The following is a 13527-nucleotide window of genomic DNA, read 5'->3' on the forward strand; positions in this document are numbered from 1 at the left end:
CCACTGTGCATTTTGCTAATCAGTGGGAAGCCCATGCTGGCTACGTTAGTGTTAAATTTAACCCCTCAAATGCCAGAAAATCTACAAGACTTCAGACGTTTTTTTGTCTAGATTCACAGGGTGGTTTAAGTGCACCATGTTGTCTATGTATTCCAATTCAGTAAGTGCACATTTTACTGCTTTCCTTATCTCTATGAAAGAGTAAAAGTACTGTATTGCACACTCAATTTTTTTGTCAAAAATTGCTGAAAGCTTTGCCTTGACTGTAAATGCTATAATCTTTTCTTGGCTATTTGTGTGACTTTATTTCAGTATCATGTTATTGACATTTACTTGAGGCTTTTGATTCCTAGGCTGCTCGCTTGATACAAGATCAGTCATCACAAGAAGAACTTCAGTTGCATACCCAAAGGCCTAATTTTCTTGAGGATAATGAAGATCAAAGCAGGCGTTCATATAGGTTTGTTACACTTTCAGGTTCTCTCATAGCAGTTGCTTAATTTGTTATGGCTAAGTAATCATTTGCAATTAATGAAAGCAATTTTCTTGTAATAGATGTGAATATTGCAACAAGGGTTTTAAGAAATCCAGCCATTTGAAACAACATGTACGATCTCATACTGGTGAGAAACCTTATAAATGCCAACTCTGTGGCCGTGGCTTTGTTTCCTCGGGAGTTCTTAAATCACATGAGAAGACTCATACAGGTAACCGTATACCAGCTCTCTATTAGCTTAATTCGCATTTGGGTTTTGTAGATGTCCTGTATTAGTAAACTTTAAACAAATGGCATCCTACTTATTTGTCTCTGTTACTTTAAGGAGTTAAAGCATTCAGCTGTAGCATTTGCAATACCTCCTTCACAACTAATGGCAGCCTTACGAGGCACATGGCAACTCACATGAGCATGAAGCCTTACAAGTGCCCATTCTGTGATGAAAGCTTTCGAACAACTGTTCACTGCAAAAAACATATGAAAAAACATCAGGCAATCTCCTCAGCTGTAGCAGCAGCTACAGAAACAGGAGGAGGAGGTAAATTGTTTCATTTTTACTCTTCCAGTGCTTACTGCAAAACAAATACAAATGTTTCAGTAGATGACATGAATGCTGTAACAGTAATGTTATAAATTAGCCTTCCAGCATGGATAACGTCTAGTGTCCACAGCCATGGAAATTACTGTTACATAAATTGTTTAAAGAAATCAGTTTTCCAGGAGTAGAACATTTTTTTTGTCCTAAATTACTTATACCTTTATTTAATTAATGTAAAAATAAAAATTATAAATCCGACTCTATTTAAAATAAATAGACATGAGTAGTTAGACCTCTCGAAGAGAGCCCACGCATGTAACGTAGTCTCCACATTTTTAATTATGAACCTTTTTATTTTTGCAATTTCAGCTGACAGATTAAACTAGAGAGATGTGTGTATTTTTGTTTGTTTGTTTGTTTTAAATAGTTGCATGTGTTGAAGATGATGATGAAAACTCTGAAAGAACTTCCAGAAAATCTCGTCCTGGTGTCATAACTTTTACAGAAGAAGAAACAGCAGAACTGGCAAAGATTAGGCCTCGAGAAAGTGCCACTGTCTCAGAAAAAGTTCTTGTCCAGTCTGCTGCAGAGAAAGACAGAATCAGTGAGATCAAAGATAAGCAAGCGGAACTGGAAGCAGAGCCCAGATATGCCAACTGTTGTAGTTATTGCCCCAAAAGCTTTAAAAAACCCAGTGATTTAGTCAGGTAAGAAAAGCAAAAAAGTTTTGTGTATTTTCAGTTCTTTAAATTGTTGCCAGAAACTTGGCGGTGCCAGTTTCAGAGGTTTTTATGCCTAAAATAAAGTTTGACTAATTTCCATACATTTTTCTTTTTTATAATGGTTTAAAAATATGTCAAAATGTGAGGTACTCCTAAGTATGACTAAACTAGCCTTTTCATGTTTCTTTTCCATTGGTATTAAAGTTACTACTATGAAGTTTTAGAATAAATTATTTTTTTCTTGCTTATAGGATTTGAATGTGAAAACATGTAAAAATCAATCTGAAAAAATGCGAATGCTTAAAACATCATCCTTAGTAGTTCTGCTTAATGTAATATCAATATAAGTATTGAATTAATTCTATAACAACTAAGATACAAAAGAAGTGTTTTTACAAACTGACATGAAAATAGAAATTCACATATACATGTTTTCTGGAATTATTAGGCATGTTCGCATCCATACTGGAGAGAAGCCATATAAATGTGAAGAATGTGGAAAGAGTTTCACTGTAAAATCCACCCTAGATTGTCACGTTAAAACGCACACAGGTCAGAAAGACTTTTAATGTCTTTAGAAACTGATTACTTTCTTTACAGGCTGTTTTAATTGAAGATTTTTTTAAGGAATGATATGTTTCACTGTGATCTGGGAAATGGCACTATGAATGCCAGCATTAGGAGAAATTTGGTATTAGGTGCATCATTGAATTAATTATTATGGTATTTTTAATAAACTGTATTAATACAGCTTATAGTTGGCTAATAAAGCAGTCATAGTATTAGCTAACAGAAAAACTATGTAATATTTTAATTACAAATCTGCTGTGGCATTTCAATGCTAAATGGTTTTCCTGAGCGAGAGGGTGGAGTTGGAGTATTTTATAAAATAAAGAAAAATAATAAATGTTAGGGTTTGTGCTGTGAAGTAGATTGAAGGAGTGCAAAATATTTGAGCATTCAGCTAGTTGAATTATGCAAGTTGACTATAAACCTAATTTCTGAATATTCAGGCTTTTACAATAGATTATTTCTTTTCTTGAGAGAGGTCTGATTTTAATTAGTAGTATTTTTCAACCCCAATTTTGCTTAAATTAAAAAAAAAACCAAACCAACCCTCTTTAAATCTTTCATACTTTTCTTCCTACCACTGAACTTCTGTAATAAACCCAGTCCTAAACCAGCTAATTTGTAAAACTGGCTACAGTTTTGCTAAGATGCTTTCTAAGGTTTTTCAAAAATGAAAAAAAAAAAAAAAGCAAGCTTTTAATGCTGTAACATGTAATTATTTTTCTTATGGAAGCTACCTTTCCAATTCAGTTTATTTGTACTTTGTACTGCTGTTTAGTACTAAATACTACTCTGGTGCGTACACCATGTTGCTATAGTTCTAATTACTTTGAGTTGGTTTGTATTTTGTTTTAGAATATTATCTCATGTATAAGTTTTATTTGCTTCCTGCTTGTAATCTGTTAATACTAGTCAATAGTGAGGTAAAGGCTGAAAAAGAAGAATCAGGCTGCTGGAATTAAAAAGGAAATGAGTGGCTAAGTAAGGTGAATATAAATGCTGAAAAGGTCAGGATGAGAATTTTAATTCTCCAGTTTTATGAGCTGTGTAGTCCAAACAACTTGACTAGTCAGGAAGCTGAGAGGTGATGGGGAGAGACAGAAGCATCAAGATGACCAAATATCAATCCGTGTTAAACATTTTAATAGCATATTAAGTTTCAGAAATAGGAATAATTTAAGATGCTTTTCATTGAGAACCTTAATTCATTTGAAAAGCAGCCAAAACTACAAAGAAAAAGTTAGTTATTGCAAATTTATTCTGTTCAAATGAATGAAGAATCTGTCTTGTTCTGAACTGTTGATACGGTATTATTGATTTTTAGAGGTTTTATCACTTATCTTTGTTTTTGAAACTTTTCCAGGCCAGAAGCTCTTCAGTTGTCATGTATGCAGTAATTCTTTTTCTACCAAAGGGAGTCTAAAAGTCCACATGCGCCTGCATACAGGAGCAAAGCCCTTTAAATGTCCACACTGTGATTTACGGTTTCGTACTTCAGGGCGCAGAAAAACCCACATACAGTGTCATTATAAACCAGAGGCAAAGAAAGTTAGGAAGCCAGTTGCACGTACGTCAGCTGAGGGGCTACAACCAGTCAGCCTTCTTAATTCATCCTCGACAGACCCTAATGTTTTCATCATGAATAACTCCATTTTGACAAGTCAGTTCGATCAAAATTTACTTCAACAAGGACTTGTGGGCCAGGCTATCCTGCCTGCTTCAGTGTCAGGTAAAAATGGATGTCGTTTTGGTGGTGTTTTCATGATCAAGTACTTAACTTTACTGAACTATAATAGAAAATAAATTTTGCCAAACACTACTTCCAAACAGGTAAGTGTTGTACTGAATTCATGATTCGATGCGTATCATTGACAAAGGTAGAATTTTTTTTATTTAAGAACGAAGGGGAAAATCTATGCAGTTCACTTAAAAAGATCTTTTCAGTTCTGCTGTGATGTTACACTGAAGAAAGGAAGGAAATATAGATAACGGGTAGCTGAAGTATTTGTGTTTTTCTTGATAATGCTCTTGCCTTTCCTTAAAAAGGAGAGAAACAAGCCAGTTATTCTGCAGGCTTTCAATTCAGTAAGTTTTGTTTTATATTCAAGCACTGGATCATAGAGCAAAGAAAAATTTGTCTACACTAGTTAATTACATAAGTAATGAAGACTGTTTTCAGTGTGCATGCCATGTTGTTCATGTGTAGTTAATGGTCTGAAATAAAATTGCGACACCACATCCCAAAAAATGTCAACCAGAAAAAAAAAACTCAAACCAAAAAGATTTCAGTGATGTAAAAAACTACTTGTGTAGGCATGTATGCTGAATAATTAATGCCTGGGATACAAAGTCTTGCCAATTGACAGAGACTGCAGCTGCTTTAGCAGATTAAACATGCCACAGACTATTCTTTGGCTCTGAGGTTAACTGACACAGAATACCCAACATGCTTCATGCTGCAAGTAAATGAACTTTTGAGAATCATCCTTGCTAACTTCAAAATCGGTTTCAGGAATTGTTCACCAAAAACCAACAAAGTGTTGGTTCTTCAGAAGATAGTGGTAAATGTTATTTGACAGGCACCATTTGTGATAAATTTGTGATTAAGAACTGTCTGATATTTTCTTGTATTTTTGAGTTGACTGCAAGCAGGAGTCACTGACATGTTCAGAAATCCTAGAAAGAGGAAGGAACCTTCTTACATTGAAATTAATGATTTCCATTTTGCCTAGACTAGGTATTTCTTGGTTTCATTGTAAAGCAGATTTATTATACTGAAGGGTTTTGGAGAGGTCAAGATATACGTTTTTGAAGAATCAACTGAAGTAGACTGGTTAATCATATGGAAGGTGTTTAGAGAAAAAGGCATGTCAAATACAAGGCGATTCTTTTATTTGTGTTACCTCATGACATTTTGTAGAGATGGTCTGTTCAACTATTAAAATTAGGAGCTTTCTAAGTTCTAAATTTTTTGTATTTCAAATGCTAATGTATCTTCATGTCCATCCTCAAGAATACATGGGATGAACTTTGATACCTTCTTGAGCAATGCTTGTGCTGTACCTAAACGTGGCGGTAGCTTTCATGTATATATTCAGAGTTTGCATATCGTATGTGAATGCTCCTCATATCTAGGTGTGGCACAGCCTCCAAGGGAAGTTATGCCACATTTCTCCAGGTTTCCAAAGCTACTCCAAAGTGGTTCTTGTTTTTTAAGATGCTAGCTAGTGCTTAAATTATAATATTAATCCTTAAATTGTGTAGAATTTATGAAGCTTTGAAACAGGTGCAGTCATCTGCATCAGATTTTATTAGCATGTGTGAATGTGTGTGTGTGTGTATGGCTTTTGTATTTTTTTAATGTATAAAAATAAGCAATCTAAAAGAGGCAGTCACTAATGATAAAGAAAAACATTATAATATGACTGTTTTCTTTGGTAGCTGGAGGTGACTTAACTGTGTCCTTGACAGATGGTAGCTTGGCCACTCTTGAAGGAATACAGTTACAACTTGCTGCTAATCTGGTTGGACAAAATGTTCAAATTTCTGGAATAGATGCCACCAGTATTAACAACATAACGTTACAGGTAGGTTGCTCACAGTTTCTTGCTTTAAATTGTATAAAATTGCATTTAATCAGTTTCACAGAAGCATTAGGTTGGACGAGACCTCTGGAGGTCACCAGGTCCAACCCTGAGGTCGGGGAAAGACCCACTTCAGAGTTGCGTTGAGTAGCACAGAGTCTGTTTGAGAAGTTTTTAGCTTAGAACAAAAAGAAGTGTTTTATTTTTGTTTCTCCCAGTCCCCAAACACTCATCCCTGAAGACTAAGGCATCTGTTCTTAATGATTGAGAACAGATATTTGACTGTGAACTGAGAACTTAATGAGCCCTAGGAGCTGAAAAAAAAAAGATAATTTCTGATATCAGTCTTCTCTCTGCTCTGTGACTTTTCACTTTCAAAGACCTGAAGACAGTGATGAGTTTTACATGCAACACTGCGACAGTACAGAACGCCAGCATTGTGGGTGCCTAGTGCCCAGCATGCTCACAAGTAACTAAAAATCTTAATTTCCCAAACATTTTGCTGAAGGAAGGAAGGGAAGAATCTATAGTTGAAGACTGTAGACACAGTGACTTTGGAGACTGGCTGTATACAGATGCTTTTAAGCAAAAATGAGTTTAAATGTTTAATTGCAAAGTTTTAAGATATATATTCAAGCCTCGGAAGTCTAGATTTGTGTTAAGACTTAACCCGTGTTTGTTAACTTCAGGTTGATCAGATTGAAAACTTGCTTTTCAGATTGATCCCAGCATTCTACAGCAGACATTACAGCAGAGTAATATACTTGCTCAACAGTTAACTGGAGATCCCAGTATGGCTCCACAGAATCCCTCCCTCCAGGCAGCAGAAAATGCAGTGCCAGCTAATGTGGTTATTCAGCCTATATCAGGCCTGTCTTTGCAGCCCTCGGTAACATCTTCAGCCAACGTGACAATAGGATCCCTATCAGAGCAAGAGTCTGTGCTGACAACCAATGCTAATGGTAAGCAGCATCAAGATTCTTATTGTGCTTTGAATGTCTTGGCTAACACCATAATTAAAAAAAACAGAGGAAAAATTTGCCCCCTGCCACCAAGTAAGCGTACAGTTCTTATATCAGCACCTTCAGCAAATTTTACAACTTAATTTTACTGGTTTTGAATATGATTTTTTTTCAGAAGGTGGACTGTCTAATAAAAATATCAAAGAACATTTAAAATCATAGAATCATTAAGGTTGGAAAAGATCTCTAAGGTCTTAAGTCCAGCCATCAGCCCAAGACCACCATGCCTACTAAAAACAGGCATTTATTTATAGGCTACAGAAACGTGCAAAATTTGTTCTTAGCTTGCAGAGGAATAAATTGGGTATGAAAGCAATTTCATCTTTAGAGCACAAGTTCTAACATCTTACCTTGGTTTTGTCTTTAATAGTAGTTTAGACAATAATGTATTAATTGTTTTAAAAATTGTATCTGTTATAAAGAATAGAATATGTCAAGAAAGAATTTTCATGGGATTTTCTTTGCTCTACCTGCTTATATTTAGGTGCACAGGACATCTCTCAAGTTATGACTTCACAGGGTATGGTGTCATCTTCAAACGGGCAACATGAGATAACACTGACCATAAATAATTCCAGTTTGAGTCAAGTTCTGGCTCATGCTTCGGGTTCTACTACTACAAGCTCATCAGGAAGTCCTCAAGAAATCACTCTTACAATATCTGGTTGGTGTTTTTAATGAATCTTTAATGGTACCGGTTCTCCATTTTATAAGGTAGCTCTACAGTAGCATTTGAGGGTATTTTCACTGTCTACACTTTTCCTGTGGTGTGTTTTTTATATTCGGTAGCTTTAGAAGTTGAGACATTTCCAGTTTTAATAGAACTAATTTCTTTTCAGGCCAAGATCTTATTCAGCATAATTCTGGAGGCAATGATCTGAATAGTGGCTTAAGGCTGACAGCACCAACCATCAACAGCCAGACTACAGGTGCTACGTTAACTATAAGCAATGACCAGCTTCTTTCTCAGAGCACTTCACTAAATGCTCCAGGTATGTATACTGTGTTTTTTGTACTTAACTATAGTAACATTTTGTTAAAAAAAAGATGTCAGATCAGGTAACTAAATCTGAAAGGGTGTAATCTTGTGCATTATGATTCAGGAACTATGTGGCTTATTGTGTTTTCTCGCTGGCCTCAAATTGTTATGCCAATTTAAATGAGCTTTACTCCACTGAGTAATAAGCAAATGAAAACAAGAAGACATATCTAAAAGTAATACTTTGAAGCAGTTACAGGAATATTGAAGGATTATTTCTGTAAATTAGATGAAGAAATCTGTATGTTTGCTGCAGACAAATGATAATAGTTATATCGTATTTGCACTAGTGCTCAAATTTTGATATTTTAAATATGTGTATGAATGTCTACTTATATATACTCACAAATGTGTATATAGTAATTCATGCTTTCATCCAGTTGGCAGGTAGAATTGGTTGCACCGACTGATTGCCACAGTTTGCACTAGTACAGACTTACTACTTGATATATAAAGATTTCTTTCACTTTTATGCATACTTTAATTTTCTCCTTCTTCCATTTCCTTTCATCTGTCTCCTTTTATGGGGAGGCCTACCTCAGAGTAAGATTTTAATGTTAAGGTATGCTTTTGTGATAGAAATCCAGTTAAATTAAAATAAGATTGAGTCTAAGATTTTACATATGTAATGTTTTTGGGTGGTTTGTTTTTTTTTTTTACTATTTTTGCATATCTTCCAGAACTTAATACAACAGCTGGAACAAACCTTCCTTCAGCAACACCTATATCTCAGTCTACGGTTTCTGCCCAGAATCTGGTGGTGTCTTCATCAGGAGTAGGAGGAGATGGTAGTGTCACTTTGACTCTTGCTGACACTCAGGGAATGTTGTCAGGTGGTCTTGATGCAGTTACACTTAATATCACTTCACAGGTAAGAAATGCTTTTCTGAACTAACAGTTAAGCTAATGTTACTGTCTTACAGGGCAAGGATGAAGGGTTTTGCTTAGAAAATAACTCTGTCTTGTTAACTTTCCTTCTTTCTGCCAACAGTGTGTGCACACTGACATCTAGGAGCATAAAATACTTAAAAACACTGATAAATTTTGCAGGCTTGTTGGTTTTGTGGGCTTTTTTTTTTTTCATTGCAATGAACAGATAGGTTCTACTGTTTCAAACATTTAGATCAGTTTAGTGGTAAACTAAACTGTGTACTTCATTGTCAGTATTCAGTACTATATCTTAGTATTCCTAAACTTTTTATTGTTTAGTGCAGTAAATTTTTCGTTTACTTTTTGTTTACATGAGAGTTGAACATCAATTGTGACCATTCCTTTCACAGGAAATAACAGGACAGAATCTAAATTAAATTGTTTTTAATAACTAGGAGTGTTATAAGAAGATTTATAAAAGTAGTGCTCTGTGGACTATTGTCTCTCTAGCAGCTTTAGCATTGGTTTAATTTTTGATTATTTACATTTGTTTGTGGTGTTAAGAGCCACCTGAGAAGACTTGAAAGACTAGAAAGTGAAAATTTAGGGTCATTGTATGGTTGCCATTTTAGTGTATATTTGAAATGTGAAAACACGGGCTATTTCTTCTACTTTCATGGCTGAACTAGGTTTAGATTGTTTTTTACTTACTCTTTGACCCAAATTAAAATCCATAAATGTATATAAATGAAAGACTATTTGTCTAGCATAAGGTGTGATTAAACTTGGTGAAGCAGAGTTTGTGAGAACGTTTATATGCTTCTTTCTGAAGTTTTGCTCTGGAGGGGGAAGAAAAGTCTTCATAAATAGTTCTAGTGACATTTGTGATTTCTGACATCGCAGATTAACAAAGCAACGTGTGGTCTCATTTCAGACTTTGCAATAATTTAAGTTGGCAGTGTTGATGTTTCTTAATAAGACAGTATGCCTGATGTTAAGACAGGCATAAATAAAAATGAAACATTGTTTTGAGTAATGTGCAAAAAGTCTGTGTAGCAGGAACCTTGATAAACAGACTGATAGTAAATGATGTTACTGTGTTTCCTGGGGAAAATGAAAAATCTTTAACAGTAATGTAGAAATAGAAGCAGTAGGGTGATATTAGTAATTGTGCATCATAATTAGTGATTTTGTACCTTGATTTCATGTATATTAGAAGTCTGTTTAATCAAGAGATTCAAAAAAAGGAAATAATTGTGGCAAGACCATGATGTAAAGCAGAACAGAAGGGTTAAAGAAAATATCAGCTGAAGAATAAAACACAAGAGAAGGCAGAAACATTCAGCATTTGATGCAAGGCTGGGAAAAACTAATCAGACCTAAATATGTACTCTTATGAACTTCCATCTATTGTTACCTTAAGATGGTACACTTAAAATGAAAGGAAGAAAGGAGAGAAAACAGTAATATTTGTTCAGATAGGATTCTGGAATGGACTTTTTCAAGAAAAAAACCATAGTTTTGAGATATAAAAAAAAATTGTGACTACGATTGGCTCTTTAAATATAGTTATTGTACCTTTTTTTCCCCTTTTCTCCCCTCTTTGACAGGGTCAGCAGTTCCCTGCTATACTTACAGATTCCAGTCTCACTAGCCAAAGTGGGTCAGGTTCACAGCAAGTCATACTGGTGAGCCATACACCCCATTCCGCATCTGCAAACTCTGATGAAATAACATATCAGGTACATACAATATATTTCTGTCTTCTCTGGGTAAAGGACATTATTTAATCAAAATACTGGAGTCATTCCTCTGTATCCTGCCATGCAGAGGGACCTCAGCAGGGTGGATGGAGTATTGGGTCAACAGGAACCTCATGAAGATAAGGAACTGTAAAGTCTTCTCCGTATAGAAGAATAACCCCATGCAATAGCACACACTGAGGGCAGCAGGAAAGCAGCGTTTCAAAAAAGGACATGGGGTACTGGTAGGCAAGTCGTTGACAGTAAACCAGCAGTGCAGAAAAGGCCAACAGTATCCTGGGATGCATTAAGAAAAGTGTTGCCAGCTGATCAAGAGGGTTGATCCTCCCCTCAGTAGTGGTTGGAACAAATCATCTGAGAGTGTCATGTCCAGCTGGGGGCCCACCAGTGCAAGAGAGAAGTGGATATACAGGAGTAAATGTAGTGAAGCACTACAAAGATGATTGAAGGAGTGTGCCCTAGGGACACCGGACTAGGTGATCTCAAGCCATCCTTTCCAACTTGAACTATTCTGTTCCTAATACTACCTTGTTGATATGATTTTTATATTTGCCTAGGCTCGTAAGTGTGAGTTTTTAACAGTGTTAGTGTTCAAATATTCTGAATGTGGACATTTAAAAGTTGAACATACTGTCTTATTTTTCTGAACTTAAAACTAGATTTTGTATCTTTTAATATGCTTTCAGAATTCAGGGTGCTGTTTCGTAGGGCTTATTATAATGTCGCTTGTGAGGTTTGACTGTGTGTCTGAGTAGCGCTATTGTGATAACAGTCAAGAGGTAACACTAATGTAAACCAGTTTTCTGTCATTCCCTGCAATGTTGTGTTTTATTTAATCATGGTGAATGTTTTGATTGACCTTTCAACATTTCCCCATTTTCCTGAGAGGTTCCAGCTAGTTGGGAATACACAGGCACATGTGTGTACGCAGGCACCCAGGATTTTTTTTTATTTCTCTCATTGTTTTGCATTGCATCTTTATTCTGTGTTCTGTATCTTTCCAAGTTCAGTTTGCCCTGGATAATTCCGATTTCAACTTCCTTTATCTCTCCTTCATCTTCATGTGTTTCTTTCTGTAGGTTACTATATTCAGGATTCTTTTATATCTATAAAGTTAAGGAATTTGGTGTTCTTTTCTCTGAAGAAAGTTAAATATTTCCAAATAATTTTCATTGATTAAAGCAAGACAAAAATGCAGTACAAACCCATCCAAATTCTATCAACTTTTCATTATGTTTCAGTACTTCTGGAACTTCGTGTTGGTAGCTCAGAGCTTTACTTCCTTATGAATAGGAGTTCCTGACGAAGAGATTAAATAGGAAAAAGAAATTCTCCTCCTGTAGAATGAAAGATAATTTATTTGTTTTCTGTCACTGAACAGAATCCAAAGCCAAAAACATTACGATGTGAGAATCCTCTGAGCTGCTCAGGAACATAAAAGTGAATATAGAACAATATGGATGCAAACACATTCTGCTTATAGTGCATAAATGAATTAAATCATCATTATTATAATCGTTCTGTTTTCTTGCAATACATGTGTCGTTCCTAATAGCAATGAAAGACTAGTTCACATTTACATACAACTTATTTCCTTTGTGTGGGTAAATTGCTTGCAAGTACTCTCCAAAAATTGGTCATGTTGAGGTAGATTTTGATGGATAAACTATTGTGAACGTGTCTATGAAATGATTTGACAGCGTGTTGTAAACTTGTTATAGGTGACAGAGGTTTCTCCTAATGTGACTAAAAGCAGTCAAGCAGAAAAAGAAAGTCGTGTGCACCAGTGCTTTGAGTGTAGCCAAACCTTCTCTTCAGCCACCATGTTGATGCACCACAGTAAAGAGGTTCATGGCAAGGAAAGAATACACGTCTGCCATGTCTGCAATAAAGCCTTTAAGCGAGCAACACATCTCAAGGTATTTGGTAATAAGAGTTGATTTTTCTGTTAGCTCCTTCTTCTCCTTTGGGCTTTTTTGTGATATTCATGAAAGGTACCTATTATCCCCTTACCTTTCCTTTCCTTTCACTGCACGAGAGGTGTGCATCTGAGAGAGCGAGTCTTAAGTGATAATGTATACACAGGTAGAGGACTTTTTCCTGGATCATGGAGGGGATTTTAATGCATATATGCACAATGAAAAATGTGAATACCTGTCATGCAAATAATAGTGCCAGAAAAAGATTTCACTTACTTCATTTGCTTATGTATGTTATCACTGCTAATTCTGATTTCCAGAATCTTTTGGAGTCTACATGAGCTATCTGCTTTGCCCTCTTATCGTTTCATTTTTAAATGCTCTGTCTTTTTTGAGTACAAGTGACATCTGTAGAAGAAGCATTTAAAGCTTTTAAATATCCTTATGTTATTGCTGTTGTCTAGTGGTATTTTCATGTAGTTTTCTCTAGGTTATGAATAACCTGATGCTTCCAAGTCTTTTTAAAAAATTAGTTATGTGTTTAAGTTTTTCATTAGATTATAGAATGTTCCTATTAGGAATATTGGGCTAAGCTAGACAAGTGGTATGTCCAGGCTAGTATCCTATCTCTGAGAGATACTTAATGGCAGTGATTTGAAGTGGTTTACATAGAGAGCAAACTGTATTATAACTTGAGCATAACTTTGCCACTCTACCAGAATTTATAGCAGGAAACATCTGGAGCCAGAGGCAATGTGTTAAGTAACTCTTAGGAAAGCTTTTAAAAGGATTTCCTTTCACTTTAGTATCGTATTTTTAGGAAATATATCCAGTGTGTGAAGTTCACCACCTTGGAGTGAACGTGTGTGTCAACTAGACCGTTGGTCCATGGGAAACTGTCACAAAATGGGGCGTTATGAAACTGTTAACCTCTGGCTTAGGAGAAATTTTCCAGGGGAAAAAAAATAAATAGAGTATTGATAATTATATTCCTTAAGTCATGA

The 13527-nt window shown here is 35.5% G+C and overlaps 1 protein-coding gene across 4 annotated transcripts in view; it reads left to right on the forward strand.

The window, feature by feature from the left end:
- Positions 1-13527, forward strand: part of ZNF236 (zinc finger protein 236) — a 73495-nt gene that overhangs the window by 51106 nt on the left and 8862 nt on the right. For 2 of the 4 annotated variants that reach the window (XM_069853287.1, XM_069853289.1), the window contains exons 18-30: positions 354-460; positions 556-707; positions 822-1034; positions 1462-1741; positions 2205-2308; positions 3690-4055; positions 5768-5913; positions 6629-6872; positions 7417-7596; positions 7772-7924; positions 8652-8842; positions 10452-10583; positions 12326-12523. In XM_069853287.1, the coding sequence (XP_069709388.1) occupies positions 354-460; positions 556-707; positions 822-1034; positions 1462-1741; positions 2205-2308; positions 3690-4055; positions 5768-5913; positions 6629-6872; positions 7417-7596; positions 7772-7924; positions 8652-8842; positions 10452-10583; positions 12326-12523 (2466 nt within the window). The remainder of the gene's footprint in view (positions 1-353; positions 461-555; positions 708-821; positions 1035-1461; positions 1742-2204; positions 2309-3689; positions 4056-5767; positions 5914-6628; positions 6873-7416; positions 7597-7771; positions 7925-8651; positions 8843-10451; positions 10584-12325; positions 12524-13527) is intronic. The other 2 variants (XM_069853288.1, XM_069853290.1) reach the window with 2 other exon arrangements.

This window comes from Phaenicophaeus curvirostris, chromosome 3 (genome assembly GCF_032191515.1).
Source record: "Phaenicophaeus curvirostris isolate KB17595 chromosome 3, BPBGC_Pcur_1.0, whole genome shotgun sequence".
Classification (NCBI taxonomy): Eukaryota; Metazoa; Chordata; class Aves; order Cuculiformes; family Cuculidae; genus Phaenicophaeus; species Phaenicophaeus curvirostris.